Below are 24659 nucleotides of genomic sequence, written 5' to 3'. Positions count from 1 at the left end.
TTTCCTTCACAGAAGTAGAATGCATTGTAATTAAACCTTTATTATTTTCATAAGCTTTTAGATAAAGGGACTGCTTTATTACTGCCTCAAGGCAATGTTTAGTGTATTACAAAGAGGAGAGTTTGACTGATGGCTGCAAATACTGTTGCTGTGATAAATTACAGTGTCGGATGCCCTCCAATAGACCAGTTTGCATATATTACTATATGCCACAAACTTCTTTGAGCTCTCTCCCTCTCCCCCCACTTTCTCCCTCTCTTTCTGCCTGGATAATGCACATTAATGAATGTACCTCACCCCACCATGGTCTCTTGCGGTGAGCTTGGCAGCGTGTGTGAAACTCATTTATTCTTTAAAGACTCTCCTGAGACACAATGGTAGAAGGCAGCGTGAAGACTAATGAGCAGATGAAGAGAGAATTAAATTACTTTCTGCAACAGGACTATGGAAGGACCCCTGTAAGGGGGAAAAAGCCACCTAGAAATATATTATTATAATTACTGTGTAAAACAAACAGTGGTTGCTTGCAAAATCAGCTTAATAATTAGTAGACTACCCCCATTCCTGCTCCTTCCTCCAGGGGTCTTGGAGGAAAAGGCCAATATTGGACATAAATTTTGTCATCATGAGTAGCTCCCTGCCCAGTTCTGAAATTTACCACATGAAAACATTATCTGTGTATGTACATGAATCTGTATTTATAATTAATACTTTGTTGGATTTGCTGTTGGCAAAGAAGAGAACTGCTCACCAGGCACACCTCGCCCAGCCATCTTGCCATGTAAGAAAAACAGCCTTTCACCTCACATGTAGTCAACTCCAACAAAAACTCAGAGACATTCAGAACAAGTGGTGGATCAATTTAGCAGAAAAGACACAACGTTGTGCAGATCTGGGTGATTCCAGAGGATTTTATGAGGCTCTTAAAGCAGTGTTTGGACCTACATATCAGATCCAAAGCTCCCTATACAGTACAGATGGTCAAACACTAATCACAGATAAAGTTTCCATTCTGAACCGATGGGCTGAACATTTCCAAAGCCTCTTTAGTGCCAACCGAGTAGTCCAAGACTCAGCTATTCAACATATGACACAACAACCGATGAAGAAGGAATTGGACATAGCTCTCACTTTGGAAGAAACCGTTAAGGCCATACAGCAGATGAAAAATGGGAAGGCTGCCGGGATCGATGGAATTCCACCTGAAGCTTGGAAACATGGAGGTCACGTACTCCATGCTAAACTCCACGAGCTCCTTGTGAGTTGCTGGGAAAAAGGCAAACTGCCATCAGATCTCCGAGATGCAGTCATCATCACCCTGTACAAGAAAAAAGGAGCAAATCGGATTGCTCAAACTATCGAGGTATAACACTGCTCTCCATTGCTGGAAAAATCCTTGCAAGGATACTGCTGAACAGATTAGTCCCTGCTATTGCAGAAGAACTTCTCCCTGAAAGCCAATGTGGCTTTAGAGCTAATAGGAGCACTACAGACATGGTATTTGCCCTTAGACAACTGCAAGAGAAATGTAGAGAGCAGAACAAAGGATTCTATGTCCTCACCAAAGCTTTCGACACTGTGAGTAGAAAAGGTCTGTGGCAGATCCTGGAATGACTAGGATGCCCCCCCCAAATTCCTCAGAATAATCATCCTGCTACATGAAGGCCAGCAAGGTCAAGTCAGATATGGCAATGCTCTCTCAGAGCCCTTTCTAATAACTAATGGTGTGAAACAAAATTGTGTTCTCACTCCAACTCTATTTACAGTCTTCTTCAGCATGATGCTCCAAAGGGCTACGGCAGATCTCAAAGAAGAAGACGGCATTTATATACGCTACTGTACTGATGGTAGCCTGTTTAACTTAAGCCGCCTGAGGGCCCGCACTAAGACTTTAAACTATCTAGTCCGTGAGCTGCTTTTTGCTGATGATGCTGCCCTCGTTGCCCTTGTTAGAGAAAAAGATCTTTGGGATGGGTGATGTCTCGTTCTGCCGGTGGTTCTGAACTGGTACCAACTGGAACAGATGCAGTCTTCTTAGCTACTCAGGAACAAAGTAACTTCAACACAGATTTTCACTCAAATGAGGGTTTATTGACTTTGTTGCTATTTACACTTTACAGCAGTCTACTATACATCTATTCTCTTTCAGAGTCCATGCTAGAAGCTCGAATGTGACATCAGTCTTTGTTCTCTCAAAAGATCAACCTTCCCACCAAGTGGACACACCTCTTTCCCATGAAGTCACCATACTACACAAAAGCATAACAATAATACATTTTGTTTATATTATGTCTCAGTAAATGTCCTTGAAGACTTGTTCTTCCAGGCCTAGTCTTTCTGGCCTGCAACAGGAACCAGTTTAAACTTTAGTTAGCCATTGCTACATCTGAACATTTTCCATACAAATTAGAAATATATTTTAACAGCCCATACGGAAGCAGCTCTGCAGCGCCTAACATCTTGTTTTGCAACAGCTGCAGAGCTCTTTGGACTGAAAGTCAGTCTGAAGAAAACGGAAGTTCTCTACCAGCTGGCACCTCAGGAAGAACACTACCATCCCCACATCACTGTAGGCACATCTGTGCTTAAGTCCATCCAGCAGTTCACCTACCTGGGAAGTATCATCTCCTCAGACATCAAGATTGAGAAAGAGATCGATCACAGACTGGCAAAGGCATATAGTGCATTTGGAAGGCTTCACAAAAGAGTCTGGAGTAACAAACACTTGAGGCGAAGCACAAAAATCAGTGTGTATAGAGCCATTGTACTGTCTATTCTCCTCTATGGGTCTGAAACATGGGTCACCTATCGCCAACACCTACGACTCCTTGAATGCTTTCATCAGTGCTGTTTACGCACAATTCTAAATATACACTGGACTGACTATGTGACAAATGTTGCTGTCCTTGAGCAAGCAGGGATCACCAGCATTGAGGCCATGCTATTGAGGACGCAGCTGCACTGGGCAGGACACGTTTCTAGGATGAAGAACCATCGCCTCCCAAAAATAGTATTCTACAGTGAGCTCGCCACGGGTCAGCATAAGAGGGGTGCCCCAAAGAAGAGATACAAGGACTCCCTGAAACAACATCTCAGGCTTGGCCAAATTGATCACCAACAATGGCCTCGCATCGGGAGGCATGGAGACGCACTATCCACGATGCTGCAGCCTTTTTCGAAAGCTCACGGCGAATGAGTCTCGAAGAGAAACGACAATGCAGAAAGAACCACAACCTGGAAACATCACCCAAGGAGACTTTCCGCTGTGCTTTCTGCAACCAGACCTGTTTGTCTCAGATTGGCCTTTTTAGTCACTAACGCGCTTGTACAAAGCGTGGGATGAGTCCTTTCTGAATCTTCATTCACAAAGCAAAGCCAGAGAGAGAGGGATTTGTGAGCTGGTTTACTAGAGGGACACAGTGGCTCAAGTGGTTAAGACGCTGACTCTATTGATTGCAAGATCAGCAGGTTGGCAGTTCGAGGCCCAGGTGCCGTATGATGGGGTGAGCTCCCATCACTAGTCCCAGCTTCTGCCAACCTATCAGTTCGAAAGCATGCAAATCCAAGTAGATAAATAGGTACCACTCCGGTGGGAAGGTAAACAGCATTCTGTACAATCATGCTGACCATATGATCACAGAGTAGTCTCTGACAACACTGGCTCTTCTGCTTAGTAACAGAAATGAGCTCCACGACTTGACAACCTTGTCAATGGGGAATACCTTTTACCTTACTAGAGGGTACCAGAGTCTGCCACTGACCACCAATGCATGGGAAAGAACTCTCTACCTTTCCCAAAGGGCACTGCAAGGAGGCAAAAATGGGATGTTAATTCAGTGCCATTAATTTAATTTAGTGTGTGTATGTGTATGTGTACATGCCCTGAAGCCTCCTGTTGTGTTATAGTGACCTCCTGAATTTCATAGGGTTTTCTTAAGCAAGGAATACTCAGAGGTAGTTTTGCCAGTTCCTTCCTGTGAAATATAGTCCATAGCACCTGAGATTCATTGGCAGTCTACCATCCAGATGCTAACCAAAGCTGACCTTGCTTAGATTCCAAGATCAGGTGGGATTTAGTACCTTTTTGGTACCAGTTACACATCTGTTCCCAAAAAGGCAGGCTGTGATGTTTCCGAAAATATCATTAGAAAACTTGGCCCAATGAACATACTACCTATGACTGGGCATTCAATGGAGCCTTGAGGCTTTAAGTGTTGAGAAACTGGAGTGTGTCCAAAGGAGGGCAACCAAAATGGTGAAGGGTCTGGAAACCATGTCCTGTGAGGAACGACTTAGGGAGCTGGGGATGTTTAGCCTGGAGAAGAGAAGGTTAAGAGGTGATATGATAGCCTGTTTAAATACTTGAAGGGATGTCATATTGAGGACGGAGCTAGCTTGTTTTCTGCTGCTCCAGAGATTAGGACTTGGAGCAATGGATGAAAGCTCCAGGAAAAGAGATTCCACCTCAACATTAGGAGGAACTTCCTGACAGTAAGGGCTGTTCAACAGTGAAAGACACTCCCTCGGAGTGTAGTGGAGTCTCCTTCCTTAGAGGTTTTTAAACAGAGGCTGGATGGCCATCTGTCAGGGATGCTTTGATTTAGATTTCCTGCATGGCAGGGGATTGGACTGGATGGCCCTTGCGGTCTTTTCCAACTCTGTGATTCTAGCAGGGGTGAGGAAAGTGATGCATGTAGCCCTGAGACTCCTTTTCGCACACCACCAAAGCCCCCCACAGGAGGCCCCCAAAAGGAATTCAACTGAGTTTTTGACCTTCAAACAAGGCAAACTGCCACACAAATGCAGTGTTTGAGATGCCCCTATTGCCCACTATCCCACACCATCCCCTGAAAAGGGTGGAAATGGGCAGTTCTTGGGCAGTTGCACCAGGAATTATGCTGTTGCCCACTGCTGTCCTAGAGGCTTCTTTCAAACACTCCAGCATGGCCAAATGGTAGCTTTAAAACCCTAAAGTTGGTTGGTGGTGGTATTTTTGGAATGTTAAGACATCATGTGTTGGTTTATAATCCTATTCCTCAAATGCTTTTGCCTTTGCCAGCACCAAGAATTCCTTCCCTGATACTGGCTGAGACAGAATGGAAGACCATTTTTGCCCCAACAGTCCTCAACTAGTCAGTCAAGTACCTTCTACATCTAGTGTCAGGACGATGGTCCTCCAGGTTAGGATAGTGTCACTTCCAGGTTTGCTTTCATGTTAACACTTCTCTTTCAAAAACTGGAGAAGAATTAGTGATAGTTCTTACATTTTTATATGGAATGGGGAATGTCATCCTTTGCAGAAATCATACCATCTCACATACCATCTGCCCTTTGCTACAAATTTTGGCACCTTGCTTTAGAAAACCCTGATGTAAGACAGAGATGAGGGAACTTTGCCACCCATCCCTAATAGCCTTCAACTGTCCTGATTTGGCAGGAATAGTCCTGTTTAACCCTCTTGTGCCATTTTGTCACCTCCTCCCACTTTCCTCCTTTGTCTTCAGCTTACTTCACTTGCTGCAAACTGAGTTCTCAGTGTAAAACTAATGGGCATTTAGTTAACTCAGCAGGGGGAGAGAAGAGGGAAGGATTTTCCCTTCCTAGTAAGCTCTGGCAAAAGTAAACTGCTGCAGCCTCTCTTCTCTTGTTTGTTCTTCTTCATTAATAACTTTTGCCATCTGTGGTGTTGTTTGGCTACATGTGTGCCACTTTCCTGCAAAGCTGGAGAGTATATTAACCAGATGTTTGGGGCTACAACACATGCACTCCCTGACCATTGATGATCCTGGGTAGGACTGACAGAAGTTATAGCCCAAGAACATATGGAAGTCCAAGAATTTTCTACCCCTGCTTTAAGCCTCAGACCCTCAAATTCCAGTACTTACACATTTTTTGCTTGTTGACAGCTCTTAAAAAGGAATTTATGCCTTTGTCAGCAGGTTTCCTCTTTTCTTTTCTCACAGCCATTATTTAGCATTAGGAAAGATGTCACTTGAAAAATGCTCCTCAGAATGGACCATAATGCATGCAACATCTGCTTCCTTGGTCTTCTTCTTTTTGTTATCATTTGCCTGCATGCCAAGAGAAATAAGAAAAGCCTTCTCACATCTAGGGATTATATTATTCTGTCAAAACTCCGCTCATTCCCCAAGAGATTTTTTTTTATCTAAGCAGCCAGTGTGCTGTATTTCTTCTTCTCCCCCAGAGCTACTACCCTATCTTTTCTTTCTTCTTTCACCTGAAGCCTAAAGTGAATAATATGCAAAATTTGGCATGCAATACTTTCCCTGACATCTCTGTTCTCATTTGCAACTGGCAATTACAAGGCGCAAACACCAGAGCCAAAAATACTATTAGAAAAAGAATGGTTGTAAGGTCATTGTGACCACAAGATAGCTAAATAGAGTCACTCGTTGATTTTAAAATAACCTGGCTTCTTCTGTAGTCGAGGGGCAAGAACTCACCTGGGAATTCATTAAATTTCTATATTTATCTTGGATTCTTAAGTTACCTTCTTTCAAAGCATCTGAGATTAGCTTTAACATGCTTGGTATCAAGCAAATTCAAAAACAGATAAGAGAATGTTAAGTATTACCCAAGTCAATGTTGCTCTCTTGAATGAAGGGACCTCATGGATTTGGACCATAGTAGGCAGGGAGGAGAGGACTTTAATCTTTCTCAGTGTCCTAAATCAGGTCAGGACCAAAGTGATCCATTTGTTTAGGACATCACCTTTGTGCAAACACACACATGCACAGACACAGACACAAGGTGGCATTTGTTATCTGGGTTAGGAATACCATTGAAACAAAAAGTAAGAGTACCCCAAACTATGATCTCAATTGGGATCAGAACACCTGCATGTACAAGAAAGAAAGAAAGAAAGAAAGAAAGAAAGGCCCGTTACAGACCGCCCATAAAGGGCGGTCTCAGGCCGCTGCCAGTTGCAGCGTGGAGGAGCCACAGCAGCCAAACCGCGCGACTCCTCCGCGCTGCAAAAAAGGAGCGTGAAAATCGCGCTCCTTCCGGCAACCCGGAAGAGACGTCACAAGTGCCAAAGCGTGCACTCGCGATGTCTCTTTTGGGTTGGGACGTGCGGACGCAGAGCGTCCGCTACGTCAACATGGCGGCGCCCATCTGTATAGGGCGCCACTATCTTGACGTATCGGTTATGTGCGAGGGGCAAGGCGCGTATGGAAGCGCTGCCCCTCGTGCGTAATCGTGGCGCAAGGACGGCGCCTCTTAGGCCCGTCTGTAACGTGCCAAAGAAAGAAAGAAAGAAACTCCAGCATTTCACAGCTGAAAACTGGGACATGTATGGCCAAGCAACATCAGTATGTGGTCAAGATTGCAAAAGTTATTTGTGAGGGAGGACAAGCAAGGAGAAAAAGATTACAGCAATTTGCTTTTGCCTAAGGTTACTGGGAAGGGCAAGATTCCCTCTTCTTACCTTCTCCCTTTTAACTGAGTGCAAACTATTTTTCCACTTCAAACTCCATTTGCAGCTATAGAAGTAAGCTGAGGACTAAGGCAGAAAGTAAGAGGAGGAAAGAGAAACTGAGAGGTTTTAAAAGCAGCTGAAAATTGGGATGGCAGAGAATTAGCTGGGACTGTCCCTTACAAATCAGTAAAGTTGGAGGGTATAACATTGGTCACTATGCCTTTGAAAAGAGGGCTAGGCCCTCAGTCCATGAAAAATCATTAAGAAAACTCCAGTTGATATTGACACCAGGCCATCAGATATGGGTGATGGTAGTGGTGCAGTGTTGCACATGTTTTTGGATTCCTGTTCCTATCATCATCATCATCATCATCATCATCATCATCATCATCATCATCATCCAGTATAGCCAATGTTGAGGAACATTGAGAGTTGGAGTCCAACAATGTCAAGGGGGTAAAAGTTGTTCATTGCTGTATTAGCCTCAGAAGCAGTAACTAGATTTCCCTCTTTCTTTATATCAAGATTAGAGTAAGTTGCTTTGTAGTTTATTTTTCTTCTTTACTCATCTGACCACATTAATCCTTTGTTTCATGAACTTCTTTGGGTACATTTGCTTTTTGGGGCTTGAATTTTAAATGTATCTCCTTCTCATCATTTGTTCACTTGATGCTCCTTATCTTTTCACTGAACATAGGCCCGGTACAGACGGGTCCTTTGAGGCACACTCATGATGTGCTAGGGTTGCTGAGGGGTGGAGCGTGCACACACACCGCAACCCTAGCACATCATGGGCACGCCACAGCTGTGTGTCACCATCCAGATGGTGTGCGCAGCAATGATGTGCCAGCAGTGCAGCGTCCAAATGGTGCTGCACCACTGGCACGTCATTGCACTGTCACTGGCGCTTTGGTGTGGCGCAAATGCCAATTCTGTATGCTGCTTTCTTGCTGCACAGCAGCACCACACAATTTGGTTGTTGCGACGCTGCTGCAGAGCAAGGAGAGGCGCCTCCCTGGCACCTCTTTTTGGCACTCTGAACTGCTCCATACTTAACTGATATGTTCTCTTCTGCCTTCTCCTTTCTCCTGGTCTCTGTCTCCTTGTTAACCAGAAGCAAATCTTCCCTCCTGTTGCTCTATTAGTTCTTATCTTTGGAATTCTCTCATGACTGATATTGCATCTACAGCTGCACTGTCTGCATTTAAATTACTTCCTAATTTCTCACCTGTTTCTTTAGGCTATCCTAGCTAAACTTTTCTTTCACTGTTGGCCTCTTTTTGTACATCAGCTGAACTGTACAGTGGTACCCCGGAATACGAATGCGCCGCCTTACGAAATTTCCGGGTTACGAAAAAAATCCATTGAAAAAAACTGTTCCGGGTTACGAAGGTTATTTCGGGTTACGAAAAATTTTTTGGTGCTTTTCGGTGCTTTTTCGCACGAAATCGCGGCTTTCGCTATTAGCGCCTATGGCTTTTTCGGCTTACGAAGATTTTCGGGTTACGAACGCGGCGGCGGAACGAATTAAATTCGTAACCCGGGGTACCACTGTACATCCATTCCTTACCTTAGATATCTTTACGTAGAATAGCTGCAGTGATGTCCTAATGGAAAGGCGGCACTCTGTCCCTGGTGCAAAAAAAGGGTGCAGTGAAAGCTCCTCTGTCCTCCTTCCCTCCCGCACAGAGGTTCCAAAAAAGAGAAGGGGTGGACTGTGAGGAATACAAGTGGAACAGATGACACCCAATTTGTCCAAGGAAAACCAATAGTTCTCATACTTGGGATCAAACATGCTAGGAATGGGGGCTGCAGACAGGAAATCAGAAAGAGAGTGGGTATGAAAGAGCTAGAAAAGATCCTAAAATGGAAAGATATACAACTGAGCACAAAAGTTAGAATCATATAAACCATTGTATTCCTTATTACCATGTATGGATGTGAGAGCAGGACAGTTAAGAAACAAGATAGAATTTTTTAAAATTAATTTGAGATGCTGGAGAAGATTGCTGAGGATTCCCTGGACAACCAAAAAGACAAACAAATGGGTCCTAGAACAGATCAAACCAGAAATCTCCCTGGAGGCCAAGATAACAAAACTGAGGCTGTTATACTTCAGGCACTTCATGTGAAGGCTCAACTCACTGGAAAAAAAAACAATAATGCTAAGAAAGGTGGAGAAAGGAGACGGAGAGGAGGGCCACATGTTAGATAGATGGATGCTATTAAGGAGGTCATGAGTATGAATTGGCAGTAACAAAGCAGATTAGTGGTCAGGGAGTCTTGGAGATGTCTCATCCACAGGGTTGCCATGCATCCATCGACTTGAGGGTAGTCAACAACAACAACAAAAATGCAAAGAAGGTGGGAGGAGATGGAGGTGGAGTGACCATGGGCTCAGTTTTCTTTGGAAAATGACACCATTCATCATCAAAGAAGTAGCCCTGCTAGTCTGTTGCAGAAGAAGGGGTGAAAAGGTGGGGGTTTCTAATAGTTCCTTTAAGAATGACTAGCTGATATTTTAGCATGAGCTCTTATGGATATCAACCCACTTGTTCAGATTCAATGACTGAGGAAGTGGAGTGATAAAAGCTCATGTTAAAATATAAATCAATCAGTCTTAAAGGAGCTGCAGCTTCCTTGCCCTTCTCTTTTATTTTTCCTATATCCTCAAATGCGTTATGGTTTTCTTTATTCAGTGTCTTTCCTTCTCTGTCAAATGGTGAGTCTGATGAAAATTTCAAGTGTTTTTTTTTGGGGGGGGGTATCCAAGGCTCATATTATAGGGCTCCCATAAGACCAGAACGGATTAAACCCAGTTTCTAGGCATTCTGCCAAGTACCTGTGAAAACAATAAATCAGGAATAACTTGGAAAAGTTACTTTTTAAACTGCAATTCTCAGAAGTCCACACCCAGCATGACAGTTTTTGGAAGTTGAAGTCCACACAGTGACTTTTCCAAGCTGTGGATTCAAGTAATGGCTTACTGTGGACACAATACTGGACAATCCAGATCATCACAATATCCCAAACACCCTCTTTGTTGTTCTTCCAGCTGAGGCCTACACCTGTATTTGAATCCTATATTATTCCAGTGAGGCAACACTAAATATCTGTCCTTTTCTTGTTGTGTTTTTAAGGCTGTGAGGAGTTGCTGAAAGATGCATTGTCTGTTGAAAGCCTTGGCCCTCAACGCTATGAGACTGAATATGTGGATTACTACTACCAGGTAAAATGCATCACCTTTCTAATAATCCACCCTATTAAATTCTGGGACTGTCATGTATTCCTATCATTTCTTCAGCTTTGGACAAGGCCTCTTTCTGCTCATGTTATTCAGGTGCAGTTTCTGGAGAGTGGGCACAGTGGTGGTTGGGTTATAGCAAAAGTACTGGGAGATCCAAGCAGTTTCTTTGAAATCTTGAGGTCATTTCAAGTATCATGAGCATTTGGATTCCAAGAGCTATATCTGGAGACAAGAAATATTGCGTTCATGCCAATCCATACGGGGAAAAGAATGAACATTGAATGGCTGAGGTTATTCACTTTCTGATCCATTGCTTAATGGAAATTGCCTGGAAAGGGCAAAATGTTTCTATTTTGCCAACTGATCAATGAATATGCTTTCAACATTTTGACCACAAGTTTTATCTTGGTAGTCCCTTAGATTCCTTAAGTCTAGGGAGACATGACAATGGGACTAATACCACTGGGTCTGTATGATTGTGACCGATATGTGCGACCTCCATGAAAGCTTATCACAAAGCAGATTGTGGTAAATGTTGTTGTTTTTTTAAAGTCAAGTTTTGTAGCTGGAATATTCTGCTTAAGCTTTGGTGAAACTTTGAGGGATGGCATGATTCTGAATAACACCAGATGAGACTGCAAACTGTGTCTGTGCCTTCAATTCACCTGTCGACTTATGGTGAGCCCATAAATTTTAGAGGGTTTTCTTAGGCAAGAAATATCCAACAGGTTATATAGCCTACACACCAGGTTCTGGTTGATGGTCTTCCATTCAAGTACTAACCAGAGCTGGCTCTGCTTAGCTTCCAAGATGAGACAGGATCTGGCGCCTTTAGGGAATTTAGGCTGCACACCCCTGTTAATACTTTGATACTTCCTCAACTAGGATTTGGTTTATGATTCCTTTGTGTTCATGGTCAAGGTAAAGAGCAGTAAATGGATAGATATTTTTGCACTGATTTGTGGTGTGTGTATGCTGAAGGTGTAGGGGTTCTCATTCAAAGCTGCAACTGCCAATGCAGAAAGCTGAGTAATTATTTTGTAATAAAAGAATGTGATGTAGTGCATGAATGTCACATTTCACTTTTCCATGGGAACAGGTATTTGTAGACCTACCAAACATCATTGTTTTGTTGCTAAGAAGGTAATGAGAGGGTGATGGTAGCTGAATTCCTATAAAGGCCAGAAGCCACCTCAAGTAGTCTGCTACCTGGGGAGGAGGAACAAATGCTCCCCCCTCCACATAATCAAGAAACATAAACCCTAAAAGCAGCCCAGATTATTCTGACACATGAGACAGAAAATTGTACATTCACTTCTCACTTTCCCTGATGCTAAAAATACAAGAATAACTAAATATATTCAGGGTAGCTGTGTTGGCTATATAGCAAAATACAATAACATTCAAAATCCACAAAACAGTGATATTATGCGCAAAATGCATAAGGCAAGCATTCAAAGCTCCTCTGGCTTCTTCACCAGTGTTGAAAAATCTTACGGGGGGAGGGGGGGGAACCATGAGTGTCAGTCACATTTTGTCACAATGTTGTTGTTGTGTTGTTCTGTGTTCAGATGACGTCGAGTGATATCTATGCAGGCAGGACCCTCCACCTTCTGGCCATGTGGCACTGGGAACAAAACATTACAGAGTCCAGGAGAAAAAAAATTGAATTTCATTAGCAATACAAAAAGGTGCTTCCTCTGAGATCCAAGATCACAGCCCCTTTTGTTAGACAGAGAACACTGGATCTCTCAAGAGAAGTCTCTGTGCACTGGCATCCCACACCAGGGTGTCACCTCTCTCTGTGGAATAAAGCCACATAGGGCAAGAACTGGGGGGAGCTAAGTCCTCTCCCTCCCTGCTGTGTCCCATGACACAGGGCAGAGAGGTGGGGGTGGTCAATCAGGTGACACCCCTCCTTCAGTAGTGTCATCCCCCTTCAGTGGTGTCTTCTGGTGCGGCCCAGACCCCCCTAGTGATGCTACTGCCTCATGCTTTTACATTAGGAAAGTTGTATGTGCTGTTTTAATAAAACATGCCAAATGTAGTCCCAATTTTTTTTTATTAAAAATATTTTACCTTTGTTGGAGATAGAAGCTTCAAAAAATAAAGTCCCAATCCATTGCCTCCCTCTTTAGGATTCTGCTAGAGTGGCTAAAATGTAATTAAACATGTAACCATTTTGCTACCCTTTTATGACATCCAGAATCTGCAGGTGAGGCAGGTACTTCCCTTTGCCTTGTGGTAAATGCAAGTACCAGGATGACCTAGCTAAGAAGCAGTGACTCATGTACACCAATTTCCACACTCAGAGATATTATTAGCTCAATACCTGTAGTTTTGCTCAGTCAACTGGAAACAGTAACCCGTTCCGGAAGCAGTAGGGACCATGCTTGGTTAAATTCATGTAACTCCTACACTGATTAACAGTATCACACAACAATGGCTTTTTTGTGTTCTTGATTGCCCAGAGGTACAAATAATGTGAGCATGTCTTTACCATAATTATCACCCAGAAGGAAGAATAGATAGAAGCAAGGGGTGAGAATGTAAAGAATGAAAATTTCAAGCAGCCATTCCTACTTGGAAAGTAACCATGGGAACACACAAAGTACCCTAAGGGTTGAGTGACCACTTTGCTGAAGACAGGTCTCCATTTGAAGAAATCCCAGAGGACAGTTCTCTAATTTTCAGGAATTCTTCCTTTGAAAGAGTGTGCAGCCTACATCCCATCTGATGTTTAAAATAAATAAATAAGGACTAATTTTCTGTGTGCATTTTTGCACTCTTTTTAATGACATATTTCCTCTTGTTATGTATTATCTCATGTATAAACACACCACCACCACAACCACTGCAAGATGGTGTGCTGATTTCTTCCACATTGGAATGGGTTCTACTATCGAGTGCAGGAAGGTGCAGTAAGGTATAGAGCCAGTTTATCCCATCAAATCCATCACTTTCCCTTTAAATATATTTATTATTTTGATCATTGCTCCCTTTCTTTGAGTTTTTGACTGGACTCAATGAGCACAGACAGACAGTGAAGGATTTTGCATTAACCAGGCATTTGGTTTCTGCCAGGCAGCTCATTGTCCACATTTCCTGGTACTGTACTCATCTTCAATGAAATAGAAATCAATAATTCCCAGGCTGACTGCCATGGACTTTTCCCTTCATATTTGCTAACCACTGCCAAAGAGAAGTCTTAAACTTTGCTGTTCTGTGCAGAGACACACTGCACAGCATCAAACTGTCAGTTCTGGTAGACTGACTTGTCACTGGACTTGAGAGCTGAGAATTGATCCTGCCCCCTGCCCTGGGGCCAGAGCAGGAGCAGCAACCTCCATCACCATTGCAAGCTTGGTGTGATTCCTTGCTAAGCAATAAAACCTGGCAAATGACTGTTCAGCAGTGTAAACTTCCCAGATCCCTGAGCCCAACACAGTAGAGATAGGTGGTAGAAGAGACAGGAGGAACATAGTGATCTGTGGAGATCACTGAGTAAAACACCACTGACACATGACCTGTGTGCCAAGGATACCAGTCTCCCAGGTAGCACCTTACCTGTCCAAGGTTGGACAGGCATTGTGTCTTAGCTGTTTTGCTTTAGCTTATGTTGTAAGTCAGGGGTAGGCAACCTTTTTGAGCCGGGGGCCGGGTTGCTGTCCCTCAGACAACTGGGGGGCCAAAGCCCAAAAATAAATAATTAAATAATTTTTAAAAAAAATTAAATATATAAATAAACCAGGACAAATGTAGGACAAAATTTTCAAATGGAAGGCACTTTTTAAAAAAAAACTGGAGGACACGTGAAAAAATTTGCTGATTTTTAAAAAAATGTTAATATAAATGCATGTTTCTGAGACTTCTATAGACAATTACCCCCAAAGGCCCCAGCGGCAGTCGGCGGCTGGACCGGGCTGGGGCCAGGCCCAAGGCCTTTCCGGGCCGCATCCAGCCCACGGGCTGCAGGTTGCCTACCCCTGTTGTAAGTCACTAGCTGGAGCAGGTCCAGAGGAGAGTGACCAAAATGGTGAAAGATCTGGAAATCGTGCTGTATGAGGAGTGGCTTAAGGAGCTGGATACGTTTAGTGTGGAGAAGAAAAGGTTAAGAAGTGACATTATAGTCATGTTTAAATACTGGAAAGGATGTCATATTGAGGATGGAGCAAGCTTGTTTTCTACTGCTCCAGAGACTAGGACACAGAGCAGTGGGTTTAAACTTCAGGACAAGAGATTTGACATAAATATTAGGAAGAACTTCCTGATGGTAAGAACTATGAAACCATGGAATACTCCACCTTGGAGGTGGTGGTGTCTCCTTCTTTAGAGGATTTTAAACAGAGGCCGGATGGGCATTTGTTGAGAATGCTTTGATTGTGTATTCCTACATAGCAGGGGGTTGGACAAGATGACTCTTGTGGTCTCTTCTAACTCTATGATTCTATGAGTCCCAAGGGTAGGATAAATTTAAAAAATAAATACAGTCAGTCCTCCATATCCATGGATTCAACCATCCACAGTTTGAAAATATTTAAAAATATATAAATTCCAAAAAGCAAATATGATTTTGCCATTGTATTTACTGGGAACTGAGTATCCATGCATTTTGTTATCCACGGGAGTCCTAGAACCAAACCTCAGTGGATACCAAAGGCCCCCTGCAATGCCATTCCCAGTTTTTGCCCTCTGATGAGGTTGCTTATTATTATTATTATTATTATTATTAAACTTTATTTCTAAAGTGCTGTAATTATACACAGCGCTGTACAAAGTCGGTAAAATTAAAAAGTATATAAAAGCCTGCCCAAGGCGTACATTCTAAGATAACAATAAAAGAGGAATAGATAAAATTACCATATAGAAAAGAAAAAACAAATTAAAAACATCAAATATAAAACAAATCACATGCTTCTTTCTCTTTAATTGTAGAGCTGGCCTACATCTACTATCTCATCCTACTGCATGAACCCCAAATCTTGAGTTCTTGCCACCACCCACCTCTCCATGTCATCTGATCAGATAATGCTATGGCCCTTATCAGATGAGTGTGGAACTGGGGGTCTTCTGCACTGGGCGATTCGCAATTCCGCGTTATTTCGCAAAGTACTGTCATACCTGGGAGTCCTTCCGCATTGGCAGGATTCAATTGGCCCAATCCGCATTTCGCGCGAAGTGCATTCAGTGCAGAATGTTTTGTCACACCGGTGCTCAACATGAGGATGGCCGATTTCGTATTGGCCGCCCGCCACAAGATCAGGTGCCCTGCATGGGGTTGCGACCTCCTAAACGCTTCCGGGGTGAAAGGGGAGTCACGTCAGGACAGCCCGTAAACAGCTGGGAGAGCCCAGCCTCATGCACATTACAATCGCGATACAACGGTGGCCCGCGTCGTTCCCTGCTACAATTCCGGCTTGGTTTTAACGTTAACCATGGACTCTGCCCTTGCAACAATTAGCACATGCCCGCCCGTTCGAAACTACCCCAAGAAACCAACAAACAAAAACCAACCACAACACAACACCACAAAAACCAAACAACCAACAACCCCACAAACAAACAAAACAAACCAAACAAACAAAAAACACACCACCCCAAAAAAACAAAAACAAAACGACCACAACCCAAAACAAAAAAAACACCAAAAAAAAAAAAAAACAAAAACACAAAAATGTGTGTGTCTGGGGTGTGTATGTATTCTTGGGGGGGGGGGAGAGCATTTCCAGCGGCTGTCAAGGGCTGGATGGCCATCTAAGTAAATGGGGGAGGCTTTGATTAAGAGTTCCTCCTCCTCCTCCCGGCTTGGGATCCAGCCTGGGCTGCATCCCAGGCAGGGAACAGCGGCGCGGGGCCTCTAGAATCGCGGCGATCACCACCGTTCCACGGCATCCTCCTCCTCCTCCCGGCTTGAGAGGCAGCCCTAGGCTGGCTCCCAAGCCGGAGGGGAGGAGGAGGCTGCTGGAACCGCGATTCCAGCGGCCCCCGCGCCTCTTCCCTGCCTGGGTATGCAGCCAGGGATGCCTCTCAAGCCGGGAGGAGGAGCCGCTGGAACCGCCCCCCCCCCGCTTTCCCTGGAACGGCAAGAGGAAAGACCCACCGGAAGTAAAAATTGGAATCTGGGGGTCTTGTCGATGGAATTTCAGACGGGTAGTCACACCAGACCCATTCGCACTGAGATCGAACAGAGCCCCAATCGAGGATATCGCCAATCCCCTTATCAGCGCACTGGCCAACACGCTCCAAAAAGAAGAACCAGTACGCATTCAGTTCGGCAGCTCGCGCATTCACGTGAGTGCGGATTGGGCCATTCGAATGTTGGTATGATGGTATTGTGCGAAATAACGCGAATTCGAACCACCCAGTGCGCAAAACCCCCAGTTCCACACTCATCTGATAAGGGCCTATGTCTAGTTGTATAATTTACTGATACAAACACTGCCTTGAAAGTGGTCTCAAAACAGAGAAAAGTGGAGCTTATTAACACCACCATCAGCCCCGGCTCCTAGGCGGTGTGTCATGTGCTTTCCTGACTAAATGCAGGATTGAGTTTTTGATGTATCATTGCCAACATCACTTTTTGCATGTTTGCAGGGGCATGGTGAAATCTGGATCCTCTATGTGGCACATGACTGGCTTCAGATGGGCCTGAGACCAAATCAGTGACATCACTAGGAGTGGCATCACTCAGTGGAGTAATGTATAGAGGGTCCTTAGTATCCGCTGGCATTTATTTCCATAACCACCATCACCCCAGTGGATAACAAAATCAGTGGATTCTGAAGTCCCATTGAATACAATGAGATAGTAAAATGGTGTCCTTTATATACAATGACAAAATCAAGGGTTGCTTTTTGGAATTCATATATTTTTTGAATATTTTCAAGCCGTGGATGCTTGAATCAGTGGATAAAACATCAGTAGATACAGAAGGCTGACTGGAGATTATCACATCGCCTCTTTCCTGATCTGGGCACGGGCTGAGACTGGGCTGGGAAGATGTGCTACAGCACAGCTCCATGTCCAGATCATTACCATCCTGTCCCCGATCGGAATGGCTCCCATGATAGAAAAGAAGCATTTTTAGCCAGGAACAGGAGAAGGATGGGGTGGTAATGATGTGGGCACAGAGCTGTGTGGTAGCACATCTTCCCAGCCTAGTCTCAGCCCGTGCCCAGATTGGGGGAAAGCCAGTAGTGCGATAATCTCCACAGTTTCATGTGGTTAAAGTAAACATTTGGGAAAATGTGATTTTTTAAAAAAGAAAATTTAAAAAACAGTAATTTTAATAAAAAATTAAAAATTAAAATAAGGTCTCTGCTTTCTCCTCTCACTGAGCCTCATCCCACTCATCCCATTTCTTCTGAGGCATTCCAGCATTTTAAAGGGACTCAGGCTAACACCACAGCCCATTTCTGCCAAAAAGCAGATGCTTGGGAAGCAGTGGTGTCACCTGCCCCTTAGGGTGCCACTTGGTGCAGCCCACACACCCCTGTTAATGCCTCTGGTCCAAACCATGTGAATACTTCCCCCCTAGCTATCATGTATTCAGCCTGTGTGACCTGTCTGTTTGAAACTCTCCACTATTTCCCACAAGTGCAATAGTAGGAAAAGGCCACAAGGTGTCAGTGTGAGGCAAAGAATAGGCATTGTGCCCTATTTTCCCTTTTGCTTCAGCAAGCAGCCCCTGCTTATGGGAAGCAGTGGGACTCCAATCCCTCCAACCCCAGAAGAGCAAGAGAGGAAGAAAGATGTTATTTTCAGCCTCCTTGGGGATTCAGATTTGTCAAGAACATAGAGAGTGTCTCATAATGTGATCTAGCACATCGTAGCTGCTAATTTAATGTTGAATAGCAGAATGGGTCCTTATACAGTATGGTCTCTTAGGCCCCAGGTGTTATTGAGGCAAGGAATTAATCAAACAGGGAGCTCCTATTTCCCTCTTAACTATTTCCTACAATTTGTGTTCTTTGCTTCTCTTCTCTGTTTTTTCTGGAGCCCCACCATTTCCTCTTGCTGAATTCTTGGCTATGCTGACCATGGGAAGGCGCAAAGGGGAGCATGTCAAAAGAGTCAAAACAGCTAATATGTTGCCACTGTGGAAAAGAGTTTTTCATTTTCCCTTTGCTCATCTTTTTTTCATCCAGAGCTTGTAAACACTGCAGGTTTTGGACTACAGTCCCAAAAATCTCCCAGCACGTATGGTTGTGCTGGCTAGAGATGTTGTGAGGTTATAGTCCAACCAGTAATATTTCTAAGCTCATGCTTTATCCAGATGTTTTCTACAAAGATTCTTGCTGACTTTAGTTGGAAATGGCCTCTCTCTTTCTCTCTGTTAAATTCTATATTCTGTATGTGTTTTAAATTCTATATTCTGCCTTGGATACAAATGGCTGAAAGATGTTTCTGAATGTCTGAATAATAGTGATACCACCAGGATGGTGTTGTGTTTGCATGACAGATCATGTGATTATACAGTCAAATTAAAAGAATAATAGCAACAATCACTTCTTTCACACAGTCTCAAAGGTGCTCCAAAATCCTTTGCATACTGATATTCCAGACTAACACAGCTAGGTCTCTGAATTCTAACCACCACAGACAGTTGATGCTATCCATGGAAGAAAGAGAATGGAGGCTTGCCTCCAGAGCTTGGCACAGAGCTGTCAGATGAGGGTTTTGGGTTTTAGCTCATTTAAATACCTCTGATGGTAGAACATACAGTTACCAGGTGATTCAGAGTTTGGGAAATATACTTTCTGGGGGCAATAAACTCTGGAAAACTTGTGTCCTTGCTGGTTGTGGAATTATGAAAGTTTTTTTTAAAAGCAACAGTTCCCAAAATCTGAGTTGATTCCTCATCAGGGACTGAATATTGCCTTGGAGGTATGGTTCCTGTTGTCTTGGCTCCCACAAATCTACAAGTTCCCCACCTTTTCCAGCAGAACTTCACGTGATGAAGTTTCATTATAAAAAATATTCATTTAGACTTTAGATGATTTTTACCATTCATGTCTGCCTAAGCCTTCCAGCCCCCAAACCTCCATCCACTAGATCATGTTGATCTAGTACACTGAAATACAAATACACTTCCACTTTTTATAAACAGACATCTTGCACATCAGAATCTTGCACATCAGAATCATGGGCGGGATACAGACGGGCAGGGGAGGACGTCTTGGAGGTGTATTCAGCTGAATGCGGAGCCTCCAGACGGCCCGCCCCGGGGGCGTGCTTCAGGTGTTGGAGCTTCCACACGGGGGGCAGTGAAGACACCTCACCTGGGTCCGTTTCGGACCCGGAGCTTCCATACCGCCGCCTCGGAGGACTCTGCAAAAAGAGAGGCAGCTTCCTCATGGGCGGCCCAAACCGCGGCTTTTTTTCTTTTGCCGCATGAGAGTTGCGCAGCTTCACAGCTGCAGCGCTAAGCAGCGGCGGCAGAAAGCCTGTCTGCGCATTTAAAGCACCCAAGCTCCTTTAAACTTTTTCCCTGTGACTTTAAAGCTAGGCAGGAGTGGTGTGAGGTAGCAATGTCCAAACTCTGTCCTTCCAGGCGTTTGGACTTCATCTCCCAGAATCCTAGACCACAGGGCAAGGTGGTTGGGGATTCTGGGAGATGAAGTCCAAACGCCTGGGAGGACAGAGTTTGGAGATTGCTGGTTTGGGGACCAGTGAGCCAGGCATAGTGGGAGGAGAGAACAGGAAGGGTAGAATAGATTAGATAGGGCTGGGAGGGAACACATACCCTGGGAGGCGAAATGATGTCTTTATGGGACATCATGGGACCTAGTGCCTTGTCAGTGCTCCCTGCCCCTTGATCCCAGGCCCTCTCTAGTTGCCCTTTGCCTTTGGGGGCAAGTTTAGAGGGCATCAAAAGGTCTTGGGCACATTCAAGCTCCGGGGTCTCTTTTTTTTTCTTTTGCCGCATGAGAGGTGCGCAGCTTCGCAGCTGCAGCGCTAAGCAGCGGCGGCAGAAAGCCTATGGGCACATTTAAAGTGCCCAAGCCCCTTTAAAACAATGGTGGTCTCCTGCCAGCTGGTGATCAGCTGGTGTTGGCATCCTTGTCTGCTTGCACTTTGCCAGTGTCACCAGCATCATAGATGCCTCCTCTCCTTTGGTCCCCACGCTCCTGCTGAATCTGCAATGCGCAGCCACAGCTGTCTCTGCTGCCACCGCTGTCCTCCTGCCATCCCCCATCACCTCCCTTGTACATATGTAAATATTTACAGTTTTAGCGGTTTTTATTGTTAGGTGAAAATGGCACAGGAATGTGTGTAGGGGTTCACTTTAAAGTCCAAACTTTCCAAGCAGCGCATGCGTACATGTTGCTCTAGGGTTAGGGTTAGGGTTAGGGTTACGAGGCTTAAAATGCGCCGCAGCTGTGCCTCAGCTTCCACAGCTGCATGGCAGCGGACGTTGCAATTAAAGCCTGACTGCAAACTGCGCATGTTCCAAGACCCCAACTCACTATGCGACGGAGCTTTTAAATGGGCAACTTAAAGTAGCGGCGTAGCAATTCTGGTGTGCCGGTGCAGCAGCTCTCATGGCTTCTTCCCCTTCTCGATATGTGTCAGCATTCAGGTAGGACTGCTCCAGTTTCTGCAGTTACTCCAGTTTCTGGGACCATATAGCTATAATGTCAGCCGTCTCAGTATGAGACCAAGATGTCCCCCTGCCTTTTTTCGGGGTGCTGGTGGATGGCTGAGCCATCCTGCCTGGTGGCAAAGGGGAGCCGCCACACAGCTGTGCCAGGAGCAGCCGAACTGTGCCCGTTCCCAGGTGAGAATGGCGCAGGAATGTGTGTAGGGGGTCACTTTAAATCCCAAACTTTCCCTTTTCACTTTCTACAACCAAAACATCCGCCGGCAAAAGTTACAACTTCCCGCGGTTCTAGCAACGCATGCGCACAAGTGGCTCTAGGGTTAGGGTTATGAGGCTTAAAATGCGCCGCAGCTGTGCCTCAGCTTCCAACAGCTCCATGGCAGCGGACGTTGCAATTAAAGCTTGACTGCAAACCACGCATGTCCCGGGAACCCGACCCATTATGCGACGCAGCTGACACGGAGCTTTTAAACCGGCAACTTATATTTGCGACGTAGCAATTCTGACGTATCGGTGCAGGGGCTTACAGACGGAGCTGCGCAGGTACGCATCAAACAGAAAAGAAGCGGAAAAAAGCAGCACCTTTTTAATGCCGCTTCTTCCCGCTTGGGGCGTGTGGGGGGCGTGTTCATGGCGGCATTCAGGTAAAGCCCGTCTGAAGGCTCTACCTTCATGACGTCATGAGTACATCCCTTTTTGCCCGTCTGTAACCCGCCTAAGACTTGTTTCTGCACTCTCTTACCCAATTTCCAGCAATGTATTATGTTAGAGAGTTCGCTCTGACAAAGGTTTCTTCATTCAACGTGTATATATGTGTGTGAATATGAATATGAACCTATTGCCTTCCAAATGTCACACCCCTATCAGCCCTGCTCAGCAGAGCCTTTGCAACAGAATAAACACACCTATGTGTTATTTCTTGGTGCAAACTGTTGCATAACTGTTGTACAAATGCTGTTCTTCCACTGATTTCAGGGCATGTCCTACATACAAAGTCAGTTCCATATATCAAGCATGTGTGCTTTTGAACTTGGACTGCTGTGTAGCTCTGTTTCGTAGTTATTTTTTGTACATAAAGACCAGTCTGGTGCTCCCTAATTTTGAATAATATGAAGTTTGGACAGTCCAACTAGAGTAGACCCACTGAATCAGTGGAATTTACAGAGATGCTGTAAAGGCTTTGTTGCTGTGCTGTTGTATAGTTTCACATAGTTTTCGACTTATGGTGACCATGGAGTTGACATTGTATTACTCACTGAAGGTGAACCAGTGGGTTTCCATGCCCAAGCAGGGAATTGAACTCTGAACTCCAAAGTGATAGTCCAACACTCAAACCATTACACCATGCTGGCACATTTACCAAATGTCTTTTGAGTCAGTGGGTTTACTCTAGCTGGGACTAGCAGGTGGTTTTTGGTGACAGTGGCTAGTTTGTTAGGCTTCTCATATGGAGCTGCCACCAAAGGCTTTTGGCTGCTTTCTTTTCCTTTTCCTTTTCCTTTTCCTTTCCCTTTCCTTTCTTTATCTGTTCTTTCTGTAGCCTCTCTGCCACCTTCCCCATCCCTTTTTCTTAGCTGTCAATATACCTCCTTAGCAAGGTAAGAAGACCTAATTGCATTTCAAAAGGTGTCAGCCAAGTCTGGGAGCATTTTCTGCTTGCCCTGCCAAGTGATTAAATACACAGCATGAACAGTAGGGGGAAAATAGCTGAAACATGACAAATAAACTGGGTCGGCTTCTGGGACCGAGCCCAGTACATCAGATGATCTACTGCTTAGAAAATATTTGTAGGAGCAATTAGTGGGTCCCCCACTGGTGTCTGAATCCTTCCTTCCCTCCCTCTCCCCCAGACCTGTTGAAAGGGTTGCTTGACCATCTTTTGCTGTCACCAAGAGCAGGTCAGAGAGAAAGTGAGGACACATGGTAGCAAGCAATTAGCAACTGAAAGGAAGGGGAGAAGGGATTCTGTAAAGAGTGGATGAAAATAAATAGAGCTTGGGAACGTTGCTTTATTTGGATTCCAATTCCCAGAATCCCTTAGGAGGAACTGGAGGATTCTGGGAGCAACAGACAACTCCCCTCCTAACTTTCCTGGGTTCTAATTGTAAGTTAACACCTTGTCAGAGCTGGAACCTGAAAGAACACAAAACTTGGGAGGAGGTATAGCAGTAGCAGGCAGTTGTGCTGTCTTTTCCCTTTTATTGCAGAAAGCAAGGAGATGAGAAATATTTAGCGCTGTGGCGATACATTTTTGAAAAGAGCATGTGCTTTAGAAAGAAAGAAAGAGCAACCAGTGGAAAGAAATTATTTGCTTGTATTCCTCATGGCAGTCCCCATAGCCAAGCCCATGAAAAAAACAGATCAAAAATGAAGGCAGCTCTGCCAATCAACTTTACAAGTTTACAAACCCATTCTAGCACCTTTTTAGCTCTACGAGAAACAGGTCTGTTTTAAGGCTAATAGGCCTAAACTGTCCTTTCAAGACCAACACACCGTCGGTTTCTGGGACAGTTAATAATAATAATTAAAAAATTATTTATATTGCACCCCTCTACAAGATGCAATCGGGGCGGCTTACAAAGATTAACAAACATGTATTCCAAAACCCTCAATCCCGCCTCTTAAAATACAATTAAACGATATAAGAATTTTTTAAAAAAATCATATATGAAAATAAAATAATTTTAATATATATTTCAATCTGAGCCCTCACATTTCCCATACTTTCAGTTTTCCTTTCATTTCCCAGCTTCCTCATGTATACATCCATCCATTTGTTATTGTTGTGTGCCTTCAAGTCATTTCAAACGTTTTCTGATCCTGCAGCAGGAGTTTCTTGGTGGGTTTTGTCCATTCATCCATCACCTTATTTATAACCCACCTTTCTCCCAGACTGGCACTCAAGAGGGCTCACAAAAAATAGAAAATTGCAATAAGAATATTGTACATATTTAAAACATACAAACCTGAGATCAGAACAGTATTAAACTAACAACAGAATTTAAACCATTTAATTTTTTTACTTTAACAAAAAGCTTAAAAACAGTACAGCAGCATAAAGAGCCCTTCTCTTGTTAACAATCAGTTCTCAAAAGCTTGCTGGAATAGAATGGTCTTCACCTGCCTCCAAAAAGCCAGGAAAGAAGAAGACATTTTAACTTCCCCAGGGAAGGAGTTCCAAAATGTGGGAGCAGACACTGAGAAGGCTCTCTACCTCACTTGCACCAAACATGTCTGTAACAGCTGTGGGATAGAGACAAATACCTCCCCCGAGGATCTTGGAGCTCAGGCAGGCTCATCTGGGAAGATACTACACTACAGATAGCCTGGACCTGAGCCATATAGAGCTTTATAGGTCAATTAAAGCC

General features: G+C 44.2%; 1 protein-coding gene across 3 annotated transcripts in view; it reads left to right on the top strand.

Annotated features, from left to right (window-relative positions):
* The window catches only part of RAB11FIP4 (RAB11 family interacting protein 4), a 274208-nt gene that overhangs the window by 74972 nt on the left and 174577 nt on the right, over positions 1-24659 (top strand). For all 3 annotated transcript variants that reach the window (XM_042453654.1, XM_042453653.1, XM_042453652.1), the window contains exon 3: positions 10582-10670. In XM_042453654.1, the coding sequence (XP_042309588.1) occupies positions 10582-10670 (89 nt within the window). The remainder of the gene's footprint in view (positions 1-10581; positions 10671-24659) is intronic.

Source organism: Sceloporus undulatus, chromosome 2, assembly GCF_019175285.1.
Source record: "Sceloporus undulatus isolate JIND9_A2432 ecotype Alabama chromosome 2, SceUnd_v1.1, whole genome shotgun sequence".
In the NCBI taxonomy this organism is placed as follows: Eukaryota; Metazoa; Chordata; class Lepidosauria; order Squamata; family Phrynosomatidae; genus Sceloporus; species Sceloporus undulatus.
This window is presented reverse-complemented; position numbering and strand designations above follow the sequence as displayed.